The 21,097-nt window shown below is 41.9% G+C and overlaps 1 protein-coding gene across 4 annotated transcripts in view; it reads right to left on the minus strand.

Annotated features, from left to right (window-relative positions):
* Positions 1-21,097, minus strand: part of Pde4dip (phosphodiesterase 4D interacting protein) — a 217,112-nt gene that overhangs the window by 11,740 nt on the left and 184,275 nt on the right. For 3 of the 4 annotated variants that reach the window (XM_071618121.1, XM_071618119.1, XM_071618118.1), the window contains 14 exons: positions 19,374-19,606; positions 16,271-16,703; positions 15,248-15,440; positions 14,240-14,356; positions 12,635-13,163; positions 10,864-11,099; positions 9,809-9,860; positions 8,570-8,793; positions 7,779-7,931; positions 5,723-5,908; positions 3,543-3,794; positions 2,250-2,381; positions 1,638-1,757; positions 69-258 (listed from right to left, as the gene is read on the minus strand). In XM_071618121.1, the coding sequence (XP_071474222.1) occupies positions 69-258; positions 1,638-1,757; positions 2,250-2,381; positions 3,543-3,794; positions 5,723-5,908; positions 7,779-7,931; positions 8,570-8,793; positions 9,809-9,860; positions 10,864-11,099; positions 12,635-13,163; positions 14,240-14,356; positions 15,248-15,440; positions 16,271-16,703; positions 19,374-19,606 (3,050 nt within the window). The remainder of the gene's footprint in view (positions 1-68; positions 259-1,637; positions 1,758-2,249; positions 2,382-3,542; positions 3,795-5,722; positions 5,909-7,778; positions 7,932-8,569; positions 8,794-9,808; positions 9,861-10,863; positions 11,100-12,634; positions 13,164-14,239; positions 14,357-15,247; positions 15,441-16,270; positions 16,704-19,373; positions 19,607-21,097) is intronic. The other variant, XM_071618120.1, reaches the window with a different exon arrangement.

Here is a 21,097-nt window from a genome sequence, read left to right on the forward strand (position 1 = left end):
CCAAAGAGGACACTACTGTCTTGCCAATATACCTTATAAATCTGAAAATGGGGCCCCCTTCCCCTTACCTGGAGTCATTTTCCTGGAGGGACAGACGTTCCTCCCTGAAATGCAAGATCTCCTGTTGCTTCTCCTGCAGGTCTTCTAGAAGCTGCTGCCGCTCCATCTTTTGCTGCTCCAGCTCCTTTTCCAGCTCTTGAAGGCGGGATCGAGAGGAGAACAGAGCGTCCCTCAGGCATTCTGTTTCCTGTGAGTGCCCTGGTGGGCAGAACAACAGGTGTGGGGTCAAAGCTCAGGAGGGAGATGATCCCAAGTGCACCAATCAAAACCAAGGTAAGGCATAGGGACAGAGTTTGGCTTACTGTACCCATACATGCTAAAGTCCGGTATACCTCCATTTTTGCAGTGCCTGATTCTCTCATTTAGTATGGCTTCCCTCACTCTGAAAGAAGACATTCTGGTATCTAAAGCTTACCACTTATTGTTTGTTCAACAATCTATCTCAAATTTGCCAAAGATCAACATCAAGATTTCTTGACCATGGTTTTTAGAATATATTTTTTCATCATTTTGAAAATTGGGACATTTGTTTTTGGCAGGGCTAGCAGCATCTCTCTCTGATCACAAATTTTCAAATATGATTGATAGGAACCCTGAGAATAAGGCTGGATGTTTAATCAGTCCTCTGAAGTGGAACTTGCCTGGGCCTAGCAAACAGTACTCATTTAAATCTCTACTCTCTTCTCACCAGTAAGGTCTGTTCTATTCTTTCCAAATATGCAATGATAGTTTAGTCACTCTTCCTTCTCTCTTAACTATTAACTTTTGTTATCTTCCCCAAGCAGGAACCTTTCCTCTGAAGTATGCTTCAGAGTGACTAATTAAGGAATTATCTCTTGAAGCCTTTGGCTTCCTCAAGCATTCCTTCATTCTGGATTTATTCCTCTCAGAAACTATTCTTAGCCTTTTTGTAGATATTTAATAAATATCTGTAAACAAAAAGAATTTGTGATGGTTATACATTGATTTGATTGGGTCAATTAACTCTAAATCAGGTGCCTCCCAGGTCACATGAGAAATGACACTTACTCATAGATGCCCATCAAATACAGTTGAGAGAGTTATGGAGAACATTTGCTAGTACCTCCTGACATAGAAGTGTAGGACTACCTATCAGAGAGCAGCGTGAAATGTATAGTGAGGGGATGTGGTGAGGTGACAGAAGAACAGATGAGGGACACACTGCTGCAGTTCAGTGTTGAGAAATGTGACAGGAAATACACACACACATACACACACACACACACACTTCTTCCTTTCAAGGGTCCAAACCAGCTGTGAATGGGAGGAGGTAGAGTAAATCTCAAACTGATAACCAGTTTGAAAGTTAATGACTCTGGACCTCTGTAGGTGGACTTCACAGAAGTGATGGACTTCTTGGGAGGGCCATGGTTGGGACCTCTTAGGAAGCAGCCCTTTGTAGAGTGAGAATGGCTACGAGAATCTTGAATTGGTAGATTAACAGCTTAATAGCTGTTATCTCTGCCTTCTTTTCTTTGCTTCTCCAATTGGTGACTGCTGTGGCTAGGGAAGAAAGGGACATGGGTGTTACCAGTTTGTGATTTTTGTCCACCTACCTCTGGAAACGTGACTCAGCTGAGCTTGAAGGCTCCGGTTTTCTTCCCTGAGGGCTCTGTTCTCATTGTAGAGCTGAGGCATAGATTCCAGGCTCTGACTGTAGAAGTGAGAGGTGGATCCTGTCCAGGGAAACAGACATTTGAGTTACAGATACTTCCAAAAGTCTGGCATTCTGTATCTCCCATAGATCTTTTGTCCCAACCCAGCAGAAAGCTCCCAAAACTCTAAGTGCCAGCAGCTCAGAGGAAGAGCACGGGGAGAGAGAAGAAATAGTGGGGGAAGGCCCTTATAGATCAGGTTTTAGCACATGCCAATCACAAGGACACACAGAATCAGTAGGCAGCATGTAAGGAGATTAAGTATGATGTGAGAAATAAGTAGACTCTGGGTACTAGACCTAGTTCGGCCTGGAGGAAAGTTATTCTCTAAGCTCAGATACATTCATGAAGTAGGATAATAACACTTAGTCATCTCCCTTGCTGGACGGTCTGTAGGGAGCTACTGAAGGAAAGTATACCAAAGGGTTTGAAAACTGAAACTCTGCCAAAGGGCCTTTTCTTCAAAAGTTCCCTAAATACATCCAGAAACAGGAAGAGCTGGGCCTTCCCTACCACTGTCACGGGCAGTGGAACTGAGCCGGTGTTCCAGCTGCTCCCGCAGGCGGTCATTGATGCAGATGGACTCTTCCAGCCGCTGGCGCAGGTTCCGGATTTCACCAAGATGCTCTTCCAGTAGGTCAGCCCCTGCATCATACCACCAGGACATGGAGAGAAGGAAATGAGAGTCCTGGTTACTAGGAAGAATGGGAGATGGATCAGCCTCAGCATGACCCCTTCTGCTAACTTCCTTCTCTCACACGGGCACTGAGGGGACACAGGTAACTTTATTTAAATAAAGAGTAAATGGGCTTTCAAGCGCAGAATGGTCCTTTGCTAAGGAAACCCCATGGGCTATCTCTCACACAGAGGCCTGGTAAAGTTCCACATGATTTAGAAAAATAACTGACAACTCTGGTTAGAGCTTGCCTACCATCAGGAAAGGCCTGGCCACCGCCTGGTGTGGCTTTGAGGATGATAGAAAAGTTCTCACTCTGACTTTCTTCTAATGCCTTTCTTCTTACTGATATTATAACTGAACAATTTTTAGCATAGTCCTCCAATCCTTAGAGAGAAGGCCTAAATTAAAAGCACATGACCTTCAATTTATCCCATGTGGTTAATGACCCAAACTAAAACCTTCCCTCAAATCGCTTTTAATATGGTGGGAAAAGCAGGATAGCCTGCATAGATTGAGGGATCTGAATATGGATTAGAGAGGAGAAAGGAGCAACCCCAAGGAAAGAAAAAGGATGCAGAAAAGAAAAGTGGAAGAGATGCTAAGAATAAACCACATCAACTATACCATTTTGTTTGGGGCTCAATCTTTTTTTGAGAATTATAACATCTTACTGTTGGAACTGAGCTGTGTTCCTGTATCCACCTGCTTAGTTATACCCCTCCACTTGATGTGATTGGTTTTTGTGTACAATACATATGTGTGGGTGGGGATTTCATAAAATTCATGACTGATAGAAGCAAATCCCTGTGAACATCTGCCTGGCCATCTAGAAGGGTCTAAAAGAGTGGGCTACAAAGAGGTCAGGTTCAATGAAGGAGAACAACATGTGTGACAGCACAGGGGATGGGTCACTGACTTTTCCATAGCCCTGCAGTGCACCAAAACCCTCTGCAGGGAGAAAGAAAGGGTGCACTTAGAAAGGATGTGGTACTGAGACTGCTCTTCGATCATATTCCTACTCTGGGAGCCAGGGGTTGGGGATGAGTGAAGAAGCCCTGCCCAGGCAGGAGAGGAGCAAACCAAATGCTATTCCTTTCAAAGGCCAAGACTCTCAGCTTTGTGTTTACCTGTGGGTTTGGAGTTAAGCTGATACACTGAAGAACCTGAAGAGATGTCCCCAGAGACACTCCCTTTCTGAGGTCTCATGACATCCCACTGGCCATTGCTACCCAGGTATCCAGGATCCAGGATTCTGCCCAATTCCATGGCACCCCTCATTGGAGAGTGGGACTGGGCAGGGTTGAGGTAGTGGGAAGAGCTGGTTTCTGAATGGCTGCCTGGCAACGTGGCTGTGGAAGCTGGAGGAACACTGCTGACACCTGCAGAAAGAAACATGAATGAGAAACCAACAGGGTGTCGGAAGGGAAGGATCAGCAAGGAATTCTGTGATTACTAAGAATGGAGATTACCAGGGGCCATATGGGTCTTCAGAGGTCACATCCTCTGTGAGACACCAATGGCATAAAGACCTAGAGGGGATAACTTGCACCCTTTGTATTTCTTAGCATGAGACACCAATAGAAAAGGATGGATAAAGTAACCTGAATCACCTTTGTATACAAGGAAAAGTCCAGTGATCCTATTCCTGGCTCCTACTATAATTCTTCATGACAGAGTCTAGGAAGTTTCCTGAGAAGTTCCAGAAATAGGACTTACTCCCAAAGTTAGGGGTCAGAGCATGATGGGATGTAGGATTGAATATCCCTGAGAACAGGAATATTTGCCTATGAATATTTGCTGTCCCTGCTAACCAGTAAATCTTTCTATTCCTCCTTTGGAGTTTTCAGAGGAGAAAGAGGACACAAAATCCATCAAGACAAGGCAACTCAATTCCTCTAAACTAATGAACCCTATTGTGAGCTGGAGAAAGCCCTATGTAAGGCAAGTTGTGATTTGGATCCCCTCCAACATGATTCAAGGAACTGAAAAGTGTCACCATACCTGCCCAAAGACCACTGAACCCATTCCAAGGAGGGAGGCCTGACCTTGTATTGCATGAACTGATTTCTCCATATGTCCTATGAAACCACAGGGTTTCCACTTGAGCCCTTGAAGCAGAGGTAAGAAGTTGGGTGACTTTAAAAACTATAAAATTCTGCCTATATCGCCTGTTTCTGGCCATAATTAGGGAGCTTCTGAAGGTAAGACCCTTTGAGTTTCATCTTTGCTTCTGTGTTTAAAAAAAGAAATAAAAGAAAAAGTTTGACATGGGAAAGAGGGGAGAAAACGTGGGCAGGGCCATAATTTAGAAAATTCAGAAGACTGTTTTCTTCCAAGGATTATCAACATGGGCAGCAGAACAGACATGCATCTCCCCCTAAACAAACAGGAGTGAGTTCATCATTTCCTTCAATCAATCCAAACTTCTAAGAGGGGTTAATAATTGTATCACTTGCCAGTTTTACCCCCAATTTTTCTAGTTGTTCTTTAAAGCACTATTAGTGAGTAAATTCATTATATGAAGGGTTTTTTTCCCCCTCTTTTTTCCTAAACCCAAAGTATGATTTGGGTTTAGGAAACACACACACACACACACACACACACACACAAATAAATAAATAAATAAAATAAAATTTATGATGAGGCATCCAGCCCATAAATATATCAAACTGTTTTCTAAAAGATGACTGTACACAGCCTATAAATTATGTGACTATATAAGATGAACTATCTTGAGGACAGAATTCACAATCAGACATCATGTCCTATGTTTATGATTCCAGCTGCCCTGGAACAGAAAAAGGGCCTCTATTACTTCTGCTTCTGAATCTTTCTACCACCACCCTTTTTCCTTGAGCTCATAATGTCAAGAACTAAACTTGATTAAAATCATTTCACAGCAGAATATAAGAGCCCTACAAAGGAGTCCATCCATATATGTGGCCACCTTTTTTATTGTCATGTTAATCCTAAGAGGACAAAACAAAATCTTTCTCCCATTCCCTACCAGTAAATACTTCTCCCAGCTGTCCGGATTCTGCACACGTGGTGGTACCCAACCTGTCAAAAGTGTGTGAGCACTAGGTCTAGAGCTTCCTGAACATATCCTATAACTGATGAGACACACACATCAGAAAGACAAAAGCAAATGCATTTCAAAATAAGCAAGCAGAGCCTTCCTTCCCTCTTCCATTTATAGAATGTGCCACTGTTTGTTTTCCAACTTCACTATCAAGCCAAAGCCATGCAGAGCAACACAATGTGAGACTGCCACTCGCAAGCACACAAGGGCAGCAGTTGTGCTCACTTTCTCCCAACTGCTTCTGCAGCATCTGCAGCTCCTGTTGAGCCTCAGCCAAGGACACCACTGGTGTCTCACAGCAGCCAAGGAAGGGAGGACCAAGGGGGCTGAAGGGCAGGAAACTGGATGGAGCTGAGGGCAATGGAGCCTGGGGGAGGCTAACCGGCTTGGGTATGGAGTTAAAATGAAAGCCTAGAAACAGAAAGTTAGGGAGAAAGGAGACAATATCATTAGAGAGAAAGTGAGAGAAAAGCATGGGTAAAAGATTGAGAAGGTGAAATAATTCCCTGACCAGATACCAACTGGTAGAGTGGCTTACACTTAATGAGGTGCAGGCTGAGCCAGCCAAGAGTGACCTTTGCTCCAGAGAGGTTGACCCGGCTGACCTCTCCTCCTTCTCCCCTGCCAGGGCTGTCTTATATATATGTTTTTTGCTCATCTTGAAATCAATTGGCTACAGAAGGCAAGGGGCCATTACTGACCCTCACCCATGTCAAAATGGCTGTGCCCCAAAGACCTCAAGGGCCACTGGGTGTTATTCCCAGCATGTATCAGTCCTTGACTCTGGGAGTGATTCTTCCTACACCTACACTTCCTCTTCCGAAAGCATCAGGGTCCATCTTGAGGAAGGCAGGAGTTGATAGGGCTGTCAGGAAATTTGCATTACAAGTACATGGAGTTCAAGATTTTGATGGAAACAAATGTCAGAAACCCAAATCAGCATCTTCTTTCACCAGAGGAAAAACAGAGGCCTTTATTCAGTGGCTTACAAACTTGTCTGGGCACTAGAACTACTTAGGACAAACTCATAATACATGCAGATTCTTCAGTCCTTAATGCAGAGCTACAGAATCATGAACTCTGAGAGCAGGGTTTGGAAATTTTCACTTTGAGAAATCTCCAGGTGATCTTTATGCTGCCCACTGATAGCCTGTTTTTTGTAAACCCTGGGAAGTTCCAATGTTTGCCTCTGTTTCTTCTTTACTAAAAATAGGTAGAGGGCAGGTATCCAATGGAAGGACCAGAAATTAAGACTGCCCTGTAGAGAATGTCTAATGTAGAAGACAAGACAATGGTTACATTCTAAAACTCATTCACTGCCCCACGAGGCTGACATCATGACAGAGCAATACTGCAAAGACACCCAAACTGCTAAGTAGCACAGCTCAGGCCTCTTATGGAAAAAGTCTTCTGATTTTTAAAACCCCTGGCTTTCTGCTCTGTGAACTGAGCATTTAAGCAGATATCTATAGTTCTGGGTAAAAAGTTTTTCCCCATGATCTCCTGGTCTAGCTGGTACATACTCTGGCTCAGAAACTTTGTGCCCAGTCTCAGGTTAGGGACACCTTTCTTCCTCAGAAGAGAGGAGGGTGGCAGAGAAAGCACTGTGCTTCCTGGGAGAATCCCTATCCATGTCAGACTACACTGAAGGCAGCCATCCAGGTGTGTGAGGCAGGAGGTAAAGACAAGGCTGGCTCTTTCCGTGCCAACCCTTCTGTAGAGCTGTGAGTGAACAATGTAGCCTCTGGCAACTATGCTGAGACATAGAAGTGAAATGTACCCACCTAGTTGCCCCCAGGATATATACCCCACGTACAAATCAAGGCCTAGTAATACATTCACAAATCCAGGAATGATAGTATAAAATAAACAGAATTTAGTCACAAAGTAAGCCATGCCACCCATTACACAGGGCCACTGTGAAGAATATATGGGTAACATGTATACAGGATCAGTAAATGGGAATTTCTTTCCGTTCTTTGATTGTAATCCTGTAAGAAAATTTTGCCTCTTTGTTCCCCAGGCTAAATAAAAGAAAGAAAGAAAAATGTTTATTTAAAATTATTAGCTAATTATTGGTCAAAATTGGTATGCTGATCAAATCTTGTCATGGATTACTTATGTTCTAATTTTTTTTTTAAATCAGACACAATTAGTGCATGAAAGTGGTGTCTTGATTTTGTCTAGGATGTGATGCACAATGGTTTCTATGTTCACACCTTTGTCCCTGAAGGAAAGTCCAACGGGCAGCTGAGGAAGAGGAGATGAAGCTACTGCATACCTGGATGGGCCTGGTTGGCCTCCTTGGGGGAATTCAGGGGAGTTGGCAAGCTGATGGGGTTGCTGCTGGACTCGGCCTTAACCCCCTGTGAAGCACTGGTTACTGATGGTTTAGAAGACAATACAGCAGAAAGACTTGAATGATGGATGGAATCTATAAAACCCATGAATGAAAGAAAATGATGTTCTACAGAGAACTGGAATCCTGGCCTTATATTTAACTAGGGGTACCAGGGCTGGGGTCTCGTTGTCAGAAAAAGCTCCAAGCACAGGCACTTTTGCAGTGTTCATTTTCTTGCTTGCAAATAGTTCCTTTAGTGAGGCATCCACTTCAGGGGTTATAGTGGGGCTCAGAGCCCTGAAATGATGAAATCTATACCTCTAAAAATATCAGGGAAGACTGGCAGCAACTGTGGACACCCACAGATACTCAGGAGATACTGCTCAGGAACTGCAGCAAGATCACTACAAGAGAGACGAGATGTTCAATCTTAAAGAAAGATGTCTATCAGATTCAGTGAAGAAGAAAAATCTTCCCACCATCTTCTCATTCTGTGCACTACAGATTGCCTTGAGTCCAACAGCAATATATGCTGATGGGTAATAGGGTGACATAGTAAATTGAAGAGTCAGGAGCAGAGTAAAGTCCTTAACCCATGGGAGCCTGTGCTTGGCACTTGGTCCCAGAACCATGTTCAGCCTGATACACACCAAGGCAGAGCCATAAGGCCTGGTTTCCTAGGTCTCTGCTCAGTCTAAATAGAAGGGCACCTCTCAGAAAGTAGAGACTACCTGAGTGACCAGGTGAAGCTTTCTTCTCTTCACAGTGTGTATACTCGCTGGCTATGTCCATGTCAGAGCAGGCTTCCAGCTCATCAGATAAGAAGGAGGTGCTGCTGGGAGAACGGTGGAAGTCAGACAAGGCATGGCTGCTGGGGGGCGAAAGAGACCGGGCATCCAGCTTGGCCTGCAGGACTTCAATCACTTTTTCCTTCTCCTGCAGCTCCCTGCTGAGCCTGGTGGGAAGAGAGGTAGACAAAGGTGAAACCAAGTTCACACAGTCCAGCAAGTCCTGACTAAGGCATATGAGAAAAAGTCACATAAGCCAGGGGGACCATTCTGCATAGCACAATTGAAATAACTCATTTCTAATTGGGGCTGCAGGGCAGGTAGGAGACAGATGAAGAGTGAATAATAGTTACCCAGCACACTGGCCACATAGTATGCTCAGGACCTGAGGAGACAGTTATCTAGGTATGATATGATCTCTGAACAACTGCAGCCCAAGGACTGTTTCTTATCTCCAATAAGACCAGTATAAAATTGAAATTGAGCATTTAAAAGCATTGAAAAAACATTGTCCCAACATCTAAGACTACGTTAGGTAGAATCATCTAGTTGATTGAAATGTCTGTGATAGATTAGAAATAAAAACCCAAATACCTTGACACCACAGTTATTTTGAGGCACAGTTGTAACACAGACAGCTCAAACTAGTGGCTGTAACTTTACCCTTAGCACATATCTTATAGAGCATTATAAGAAGTGACACATTAAAAAATGGTTCCTGAGGCATCGTGGCTTCCCAGGGCGTCCAGCCTCTTTCACTGGGCCTCTTTCACTAGACACGGTATTATGACTCCTTCTTCTCCAAGAAAATTGGGTGGCCATTAAGCAAGCTGTCAATCTAACTTAGGGCAAGCCAACCTTGTAAAAAGCTTACCCTGGTCATTAAATACACAGGGGGGAAAGCAGGGAAGGCCCCTGGGAAAGGTGAGAAGACTCCTGAAACCTATTTAGTTCACTTGTAAGTCATGCTAATTCTAAGTTACGAAGCTTAGAGAGTTAATGTGTCCATGGAATTATATCAAAAGGGAAGAAAGGATTTGGTTAAAAATAATGTTAAGATGTTCAGTGAATAAATTAATTGATTACATTCAGCTTCCCCCCCCCCAAGTTTATGAAGTTGTAGCACATTTGACCCCTTGGGCCCTAGTTCAGATGCCTTTATAAGATTATTTTCTGAATTACCTGAGGGCCAGTGGCTCAAGTTCAGCTTGTTCTTTCTCATTTTTATGATCCTCTGCAAACCAAATTCAGAAAGAAATAGTAAGAAATTAAATAGATCTCATTTCACACATCATAAACTCAGGGGCCTATTCAGACACAGAATAGTGATTACTCTACATGTGTGTCCAGAATAATTATTTTGAGGACCTCAGTTGTGTCTTTGTAGAAGTGAGGTGGCAGACTCAACTGAGTTTGCTAGGCAGACCTTCCCTAACCATTGTGACTTTGTCTGCCTTAAATCATGGCAAAACTTCAAAATATCTTTTGCCTCCTTGATCACAAGATACCTCTAGGTGCCCTCTCAAATACTCCAGCCTTTATGTCCTGCCATAGACTTCCTCCCAAATACACAGCTATGTGTCCCATTACTGCTCTCATGTAGAACCTACTCTTGTCTCTGAGGAAATGACAGCCCTGTTCCACCTTTGTACCTGTCACCAGTAGAAGGACTGGTTTGTCCCCCAAGTCTGAGCCTGCTATAGTCCTAGGAAATTCTATGTAACAGGTTCTATAATAACCAACATATCCCTTGAACTACCATAGCCACTGCCTTCATTATGTCCAAAATGGCTTTATTTATATTTGAAATACATGTATATATAAAATACTATGCAATCAATTAAGAAACAGATGACAAAAGGAAAAGTAATTTGTTCAAAGCAGGTTGATGGCAGCACCTAGGATGAACTTGCATCTTTCAGTTCTTAATTCAGGACTCTTCATTGTAACAGGGCCCTTTCATCTCCCTCTCTCTTTAACATTAGATGCATGCTACCTCCTGCCTGAAAGGTCACATTCAATATGTGATTAATTCTCTGCAGTTGTAACCATGCATCTCCAACCCTGTATGTTCCTCTTGGTACTCCTTGCTAGCCAGTCATGATCCTGTAATGGCCCACAGGAGATGAAGTAAAATTGGACCCTGGGATAAAATTGTGCAGTGGAGGTGTGGTGGTTACCCGGGCCTGAACTGTGAGAGTGACTGAGAGTATTCCAAAGTCCCATGGCCTACTTACTGGTGCTGAGTTTGCTGGTAAGTCTCTCAGTCAGCTGACTTCCCTGGGCAAGTTGCTCCCGGAAGCTCTGACCCAGGTAGTAGTCAATATCATTGCTCCTTAGGAGATCCTCAAAAGATTTGACTGTATCTTTTGCATGCTGGGTGAGAAGATAACAAATACCCCTCCCTTCTCGTATTTTTTGCCGTAGGTAGGATAGTTCTCGGGCCTGATCCTGAATCAGGGAATCATATTTTCTACAGGAAAGAGAAGAGAAGAGAAGAGGAAGAGAGAGAGAGAGAGAGAGAGAGAGAGAGAGAGAGAGAGAGAGAGAGAATGAATGGGAAAAAATGAATTAAAGTTATAGGGGCTTCCTTAGAGATTTCAAAGAGGATATAGGATATACCTAAGGAACTCCCCCAAGAGAAATTCATATAATCCATAGGAGGTATTTAAGAATAAATACTATTCTGAGAAAATACTGCATAAAAAATTAGTATGCCACTGTTCTTCAACTGTTTTATATATATTAGCCATATGTCCAAAACTAAATCATAAATTCTGTGAAAGTAAAGACAATACTATATGGTACATCTCATACAGCACCAGTATAATGTAGGCTCACAATAGATAGTCAATAAACACTTAAAATCACTTAATCCTAAGTTACATAGGACTTTCCATGTCTTTTATTTCTTCTATGCTATGATACTGTGACAGACTGTAATTTACAAAGATGGCCATTATACGACCTCCAGTCCCATATGCTCTGGTACAACATGGCTTTGCCACTTCTTCATCAGCATTTAGAGGTTATTCTCTACCTTCTTAAATATTGGAAGGCTCTATGACCATTTTAACCAAGATAATACAGTGGAAGTAACATTGTGCCAATTCTGGGACTAACTCTTAACTGACCTGGCAACTTTTACTTCCTGCCTGAGATCTCAGCTTTCACAAAGAAAGCACTCTGAGAACACCACACTATGAGAAGCCAAAGACAGAAGGAAAGCCCTGGACAATAAGAAGCCCTGTGGAGAAAGAGAAGCCAGAGAGCACTGACTCACTAGACATGTAGATAAAGAAATTGTGTCCAGCCCAGTGAAGTCTTTCTGATTATTCCAACCTTAGCTACCATTTGATGGCAGCCACCCAGGGGCCCTGCTAAGCCTGGTAAACCCACAAAACCATGAGAAATGATAAAGCTACTATGTTGTAAAGTGATTATTTAGCAATAGGTAAGTATGACACATACCAAGATGGATGTCCATCCAGTGTTTTTCAAAATGAAGTTTCAGAAACAATAACAATTATGCAAATAGCACTGAGCTTAATGCATGTCAGACACTATTTTAAGCACTTGCATTAATTCACTGAAAGCTACTAACCATCCTTTGAGTTGGCCTCTCTTATTATCCTCATTTAATAGGTAATCAAATAGGTTCAGAAAAGTTAGGCAAATTGTACAACTAATAGGTGACAAAGCTAGGAGTTAAACCCAGGTATCTGAATCTAGCTTTCTACTATCTCATACTAGATAGATTTCAGTAGATAGACAGACAGATACTTTAAATATATCCCTAATAGAAAATCCCAGCAACCTGGTATCTCCCAGACACTGGGCCACCATACAATGTACTAATGATAGCTGATAATAAGTATCTTCTCAGACTTACCACCACTTAAATAAGTGCCTTCTTACTATGATGATATGTTCTTCATTCAAACTACTTAGGTCACTCAATTCCAAGCACAAACTTAGACATCATCAATCAAATAGTGCACTCCTTACCCAGGCCACGAGGCTGATCTCAGCTCCTCGGCCAGCTTCCCTTCTATTCCGGTTTTTGGGAGCTGAGCCTCCAGCTGGGATACTCTCTGGACAAGACTCTCCAGATCCTTTTTGGCCTGAAGGCCTGGAGGGTAGAAGGCCCCAGTGCCATCAGACAGCCACCCCTCATCCTCATCAGTGACACTATGGGGTGAAGACCCCTCAAGGGTGCCAACAGCCCTTAGCTTCCGGGGTCTTTCCAGACTAGATGAATAATCACTTGTAACCGAGAGAGACCGGACACGGCTCTTGAGGTTCTGAATGACCTTGTTGGCATTCTGCAGCTGGGCTTTCAGATCTTTAATGTCCTTTTGTAGAACAGAGATGTTTTCTGACTTTCCATATGCCTGGGACTCTTCCTGCTTCCCTAGCCGGCTCTCTGAAGGCTTCTTCCCAGGAGGGTGAGTGAGGGCTGGGCCCATGCGCCCTTGTTCAGAGCACAGCCCTTCCATGAGTACCATGTCCCTGAGGCTGTTGTGCTCCTCACATTCTGAAAGACAGAGACAAAGACATCTTCCTGAATATAGACTAGACATGCTACTGTGGTCATTCCCTTTTCAGGGAATAGGTTTGGCCATAGGAATAATAATTAGTGGAGCAAAATTGAAGCAGTACTCAATTCAACCTGGTTCTGTACCAGTATTCAAACCTAATATTTTATATCCTCCCAACAGCCCTGCAAGTTAGGTATGGACGCCTTCCATTTTACTGACTCAGAAATAAACTAACTAGCTCTAGATCATTCAGACTAGCACATGGCAAAACCATAATTCAAATCCTCCAATGTCATGTGTACGTCCCATACACATTGCTGCCTCTTAAGTATGACATTAACTTGGGCCTTTATTAAATAGCCATTTAATAATGATAGTAGTTTTATTAAATAACTGTTTTAGTAGTTGAGGAAACTGAAGCACAGAGAAATTCATAAACTGAAATTTGAACCAACTAGGCTTGCCCCAGGATTTCTGCTCTTAACTGCCACACTACTCTGCCTCAAGGGAAAAGAGATGGAAAGTGTTTTTCTCCTTTTCTCAGTATTAATTAGGTAGGGGCCCCATGACTATTGTCTTTTATAAGGCAAAACAAAATATTTTTTTAAAAATATATTGCTTACATAACCCCAAGAGCTCATCTATTCCCTTCTTTCATAAGTAGTCCTTGGTATTTTTTTCTATAATAGTGATATGGATAGAATGTTATTTTCTTAAGAGAAGTATGCTAAAAGTTAATTATAGAAGGTGAAACTCATATTCAGACTCATTTTGAAGCAGAGTTCTCCACATTTCCTGTCCTTTTCTGGTCCTGGGTCCCTTTCAATCACAACTTCCCAACCCCTACTAATCAATAAGGTATGGGAATAGCCTAGGACCACTGGAACAGGAATGCATATAGCTCTCTTTATAGGAGGGCTCTCAGAAAATGTTTGCTCAGTGATTGAAGGGAAGAGATAGAAACCTCCACTCAGCCCTCCTTGCATTCCTGTTCCAGTGGTTCTAGAATGGCAACCAAATGTGACAGCTGACCCTGGGGCAGGCAGGTGAGTCCTATACCCTATGATCTTACCAGGGCTGGTGGTCTCCTCACGTTCAGCCTCATTTTCACTTCGACCACAAGTCTCATAGCCCAGGTCCTGGAGATCCACCTGGACCTGCTTGCTATCCTGCTTCACAAGGGATTCACCTGCTCAGGAAGTAACAGAAAGTATTACAGAGTATCTGAATTTCTCACATGTTCCCTGAACTTCTGGGGCATACACCCTGACCTTTAGGGGCAGGGAGGTCAGATCAAGTGTGGAATATATGTTCTTTTTATTGGGGTCAGGAGGAGAAATCATCTGCTCCAGGCAGAATTTCTTTGAGGATGAGCTTGTTTTTCACTGATAATCTCACTTCTGACAACCTAGGTTGGGACTAGAAACTTGTAAGTTGGATATTCAATACTATCATCTCTGGAAGCTGCAGTGAAACTTGCAAGTCCTTTATCCACAGGAGTTCAGTAAATGTTTAAATGGGGCTGAGCTAATGTAGAGTCCCAAGACATCTAGATCTGTATTGGCCAATAAGGTGGCTATTTTATATTAAATGAATTAAAATCAAGTAAAACCTAAAATTTCCAAATTGCATTAGCCATATTTTATATGTTCAATAGACATATGAGACAGATATATATATATATGTTTTCTACTTTCCTACCACTGCAAAAAAGTTATATTAGACAGTGCTGATCTAAACCAATAATTATTACACATTTTTAAAGAATCTGTTATAGTACAAAGAAAATAAAAGAGAACCAATTACACTGAGAGAGGAAGGCAGTTTACTCACTATACCAGAAATTAGCAAACCTAGATGAGTTTTCTCCCTATACGCCCATTGCAACCTTGAAACTTTGCTTTCTTCCTTTTTTCTCTGCCATCTTCAAATTGAAGTAAAATATCCATTTCCACAGTTCTAGCACTATGGTCAGAACTGAATTTGTTTTGAGACTGGAGGGGGAAAGAGTAAAATCTGCAAGACCTATCTTTTCTTAGGAAGAACAAAGACACTGTGATGGTGAGCTTCCAATACTTACTAAATATGGCTCTGTACTTCTCCAGTTGGTTTGCCTGGGCAAAGACAGTGGCTTCTGAGATCAGTAGCTTCTCCTGAAGGTCTTGATAGCATTGTCTGCACTGAGCCAGCTGAGAGCGCAGGTGCTTGGTAGAACCACGCAGGCTAAATTCTGATTGAGGCCTACCATCCTGGGCCTGAGACTGGTTATCCAACTGTAAAAGGGACCAATACAGGGATCAGGACAGCCTGAGGCCATCCCCCCTACTCACACACACAGTGATAGCCACTTCCCCCTTTTAACACTGTGGGTTATACTCATGTGTCTGTCAGAGTACTTGTCACACCATTCAATAGTTACTTGCTTTAGACAGAGCTCCTAGAGAGTTTCTAAAATGTTTTATTCATCTCTGTATCTATAGCACACAGCAGAGTGCCAATCAAGTCTATAGGAGAGCTCTCAGAAAATGTTTGCTCAGTGATTGAAGGGAAGAGGTAGAAACCTCCACTCAGCTCTCCTTGCATTCCTATTTCAGTGGTTCTCAGAATCCTCTGTATTCTCCATTGACTGAATCCTCAGCAAAGCTAATTCCCTTAAGAGAATCCCAACAACCCCTTGTGATCACAGACACCTGTAATGAAGTGTGATGAAAATAGCAGTTGATAAGAAAGAGATGTCATTACACACCATTTGGGATGCTTCAAAATCTGATGGATCCCACTATTATGGCAGTTACATCCTATTAAAATTATCTGGGTTTGTGGCCATTTTTCCCCACCGTATGATGTCAAGGGCAGAGATGAGGTCTTATTACCCACTGCTACTGCTGAGATGTTACCTGGAAAACTAACAATTTAGGAGATACTCATGAGATAATGTAAAAACCTTTCTAAAACTGAATGGGTACTTTTATTATTACCATCTCCCTCCCTGTGGAACAAAGCTGCCCTTCCTTTATTACCTCCTGATAGACAGTTTAAGATAAAAACTGATATCTCCAGATCTTTACCAAGTATTTTTCATTTCACCCATGCCCTTGCTTACTTGGTGGGTATCCACTGCCAGGGCGGCCCCAAGGTCAAGGCTCTGGGGTCTGGGGCAAGGCCTTGTGGTCAACTCCTCCTCTTGGCATTGGTTCTTCCCAGGAGAACAAACCAGGTTTGTGTTCATTCTGTCAATCTCCCTGGTCAAGTGTGCAAGGAGCTCTGGAGTAAGTTTATTATTCCCTTCCTTGCTGCTTAGTACCAAGTGTTCTTTGAGGAGGTTGATGATGTTGTGGGCATTCTTCAGTTTTCCCTGGAGCTTTCTGAACTCAGCCTGAAGGGTATTCTCATTTAGATCCCCTTTGGCGACTACAGTCTCCACCATCACCTCGCCTTTCTCCTTGTCTTCCTCCATCTCCCATCCATCAGACATTGCTTCTCCCATCTGCTCTTTCAGCTCTGCATTCTCAAGGCAAAGGCTCAACATGGTATTCCTACAGAAAATATACATTCAGAGAACAGATCTGGTCTTGGCCACAGCTCTTTATAGCCCCTTTTACCCACATCTCAGTCCATGATAGACTCAGGGACATGCCAGGGCATGAAGCAACCTCAAAAACCTACAACAACATCTTTATTTTATACATTGGAATACCCAGAGTTAGGAAGGGTGAGAGACAGCCCCACACCAAATACTTCCAACAGCTGTTTGATGGCAGCGCCAATCACTAAAATCTCGGTATCAAGATCTACAGTCTATTTTTCTTTACTTGGCCAAATAGCCAGTTTTCTAATTCTCAGTGACCTCTGGAAAACACAGAGGTACTTACACTATTCAGTAAAACATTAGAAGGAAATGGCCTATGACAAATTTGTTATTATGGATTCTACAGTTCTATTATTTATCATCCATTTTAAACCACTGAAGGATAAATTGGGATCTAGGAGCTGGGCACAGTGGCTCACACCTGTAATCCCAGTGACTTGGGGGGCTGAGGCAGGAGGATTGGAAGTTCAAAGCCAGCCTTAATAAAAAAATTAAAAAGGGCTGGGGTGGTGGCTCAGTAAGCACCCCTGAATTCAATCTCCAGTAACAACAACAACAACAAAAAACCACCATAATTGGCATCTAGGAACACATAAGACAGAAACAACACTAATTAGATAAAACATAAACATAAAATTATTTGCTATATGTCTGGCTCATGTGATAGCAGATAACTTTCATGAGAGCAGAAACCATATCTGTACCGTTTGCCCTGTATCCCAGGGTCTCCACAGGTTCCTGCCATGTAAAACATTCACATTGTCGACAAAATAAAATTGACTAAACTAATTTTCACCAAGACATTCTAGCTTTACCCTTATCCCCAATACTCCCTTTTCTGGGGTTTAATGGAAGCTATAAAAAAACATGGCTTTCACAAAGCAATTCACTTAACCTCTTGGAGTCTCAGTTTCCTTTTAGATAAAATAAAAATTATGATACCTTTTATGAAAAATAAGAATTATAACATTAGTAGATACTAATGAAATTACAGGATGTGGTTAGCTCAGAATCCTCAACAGAGGAGTCATTCGATGCTGTTGCAACTAGCTGTAGACCTGAGGAATATTAACATCAAAATCCCACCAGGTCCTTGTTTAAAAGGCTCTTAAGCTAAGGCCTATGAATTTGAATCTTACTTAAGTTCCACAGGTGATTCTTAAGCACTGAGAGTGCTGAGCTTGAAGAGGCAAAGAAAAATGGTAATTCATGGCCTGAAGGATCAGTAGTTGGCTATGTCCCTCAACTAGATTTCTCAGAATCCTGAAGTCTTGGGCCTTCGAGCAGAATTAATCTGGTGTCATTTAGGGAAGAAAATACTTTAGGACATAGAATTCAGAGCATCCATGAGACAGTTTTTCAATGGATAAAAAAGGGACAGGATGTTACCAAAACTGGGATGAAAGAGGGAGAGAGGGGGACACACATATAATATAGAAAATAATATTTAATATTATAACTACATTTTGGGGTAAACACTAATGTTTTCACAGTACAAAGTAATGAAAGCATGCTCAACAAAATCTTGAAAGGAGTGGTTAGGTATTAGATTCTATCTTCTACAACATCAGTGTTTCTTGAGGTCTGGTGGAGAGAAAAAATCAGTTTCAGAACAGTAACTCTGAGGAAAAAGGAAAATAATCCACAAGGATACATAGGCATGGTGTGTAGAATCAAAAAGAATTGTTCTGTTTGTAACATCTCAACTAAATTCACACATGCAAAAGTTAAGCAAAGCTTGTGCTTTAACTTAAGTAGAACTTAACTAAAGAATTATTATAATTCAGTGTGAAAGAACTAACATTTAGAATGATCACCGAAGTTTTAAAAAAATATTTGAAAAAATACATAACAGAAGAAAGGAGCAGATTTAAAAATCAGGAGCCAGGGGTCTGGCTATGGACCATTACACAATCTTGAGTAAGTCACTTAGAACTTCCTAGGCCTGAGTTTTCTTAACTATAAACATGGACAATGGGCTGGATATCAAGGTCCTCTTCAAATGTTAATGTTATTCAAGTAAGTTTAAGTGATGTGTAGTATACCGGGAAACCACAGGACATGAATTAAAATTTGTACATCTTATAGCTGTACTCTAAACAAGAGTCCTCAGTGGTGAATGATTAAGTGGATTATCCCTATATCAAAATATTCTCTGGGCATCTTTTGACAAAAAGCTGCTAAAGACAGAGTAGCCAATCTAGTCAATGAATCAGATATTTATCATTTTAATCAAGTTAATAAAGCAGCAGATATTATTAAAATTGCTATTCCATGATTTGATTACTCGTTGCTTCTGCCAGGGAACTGAGTTGGAGAAGCAGGGGCTTCCATATAAATACCCCTATCTTGCGAACTGCTGTGGTTCTGCATACAGCAGTTAAACTTTGGGGGCAGAAGATCCCTTATACATTCCAATCAATAACAAAAGTGATCACCATTATCCATTAACTTTGCTGTAAAGAATTCATAGAAACATCAATGCATGGATCCTGGAATGTGGATCCCGTAGTCATGTAGCAACACAAACATCTTGGTTGCAGCAAGGCAAGGCCCTGGCTATGGTGGTAGGGACTTGTGGTCTATAGGCTCGCCTTCCCTGGAGAAAATGTCCTACCTGATGTGGGACACAGAGGAGAATCCCGCTTCCTCAATTTGAGCCTTTAGCTCCTTGAGTTCCCCTTCAGCTTTTCTCTTCTCCTCTAAGTGCTGGTGGATCTCAGCCCTCAGGTGGAGCATTTCCTCCTGAAGACACCTGTTACTGTCCCCTCCTACTGGGGATGGAGGGGAAAGGGATGTGTTCTGGGTCTCCACAGTTGCCGAGCTTTTATCCAAAGCCACCTTGGTAAGCTGAAACAAAATAATGGTTTAAAGAAATTAGGTCACATACATAAAATGATGTTAGGTCATTAAAGAGGACCCAAGAGAAACATGAGATCACAAGGACATCCTTCAATGGAAGCAACAACAAGAAGACAAAGCTAAAATGAACTCCCTTCTAAGGATTTTCTCAGTCATAAGGGTCTGGGAGAGTGGTTTGGGCAAGGAGGACACATCTAGTGAGCAGAGTTGTTACAAAGGGGAAGAGGAGAATACACAGAAGGGTGAGGAAAACACAAAAAGCGCGCTCTCTCTCTCTTTCACACACACACACACACACACACACACACACAAACAAACAAGTTTTAAATAAGTCTGTGTCTGTGGATGGGGTGATTCCTATTTCTGAGAGGTCAGAGTTCCCCAGAGTCTTCTCACAAGTCACGAAGCTTCACAACACTGGAATCCTTGAATCAGAAGATGATGGCTCAAAATTGCAGGGCTCAATGCCCAAGGCCCTACCTGGAACTTAGATTCCAAAGAGAAGATGAGCAGGAGGGCTCAGGGTACTCAGGAAACAGCAGCAGTCCTCACAAAATTAGAATAATGGTGGAGCTACAGAGTAAGCTTTATTTCATTGACAGCAGGGGAATCACATCCTAAACTACTGAGAAGCTGAGGTGAAGCCCTGTTCAAAAGCCTCTATTCCTTTTTGGTTATTTCACTTGTGCCAATATTGTCAGCCAAATTCTCTTTACAAATTTAAGCATGTAAGAAGAAATCAAGGTAGAAACAATTTCCCAATACCTTTCTTTTTCTTAAAAATCCTCTTCAAGTTTCAATTAAAGCAAATCTTACAGTGTTTCCTCAAATGGGAATTAGCGAAGTTTTAGACTTTCTTTCTGTTCATTTGCACTCGTCTCTAGTTGTTTTTCATGCTTTTTAAAGTGTGGAAATCAAAACAAAAGTATGGCAATCTACTTAGTGTATGACTATTATTTTAGAACAAGGATTTCTTGCCTGTCTAAATTAATTTCAATATATCTCAATGTCACATTAATTTTTATTTTTATCTCAGTGGCAGCATTTGAGAGTTACTTACCCCCAGGTCAATTCTAATTCTCAGTTTCCCACCTCTCTCCCACAGCTTTGTCTGGGTCATGTTTTTTTTTTTTTTTTCTCTCTCTCTCTCTTTCTTTTATATCTATAAATCTGTTATTTGTACTTATCACTTATAAATTCATTCTAGCTATACAGAACCATTTCCTAATTATCAAAACCATCAAAATATTTGCTGTGCATCTCTATAATGTGTAGTGGTTACCCAAGTAGGGATGATTTGTTGAATTAGTTATATGCTTTAAACCTTCATTTAAGTTACCAATATGTTAACAGAATAAGATCTAGGGTACCTTACATGGATCAATAATTGGAGCGGCTTGGGTTGGCAAAAAGCAATTGACTTTTGCTACTTCCCTTAAGAAACCATGATAAAATCTAAGCCACAGGTTTGTGGTGGAG

The sequence above is a fragment of the Marmota flaviventris genome, chromosome 10 (genome assembly GCF_047511675.1).
Source record: "Marmota flaviventris isolate mMarFla1 chromosome 10, mMarFla1.hap1, whole genome shotgun sequence".
In the NCBI taxonomy this organism is placed as follows: domain Eukaryota; kingdom Metazoa; phylum Chordata; class Mammalia; order Rodentia; family Sciuridae; genus Marmota; species Marmota flaviventris.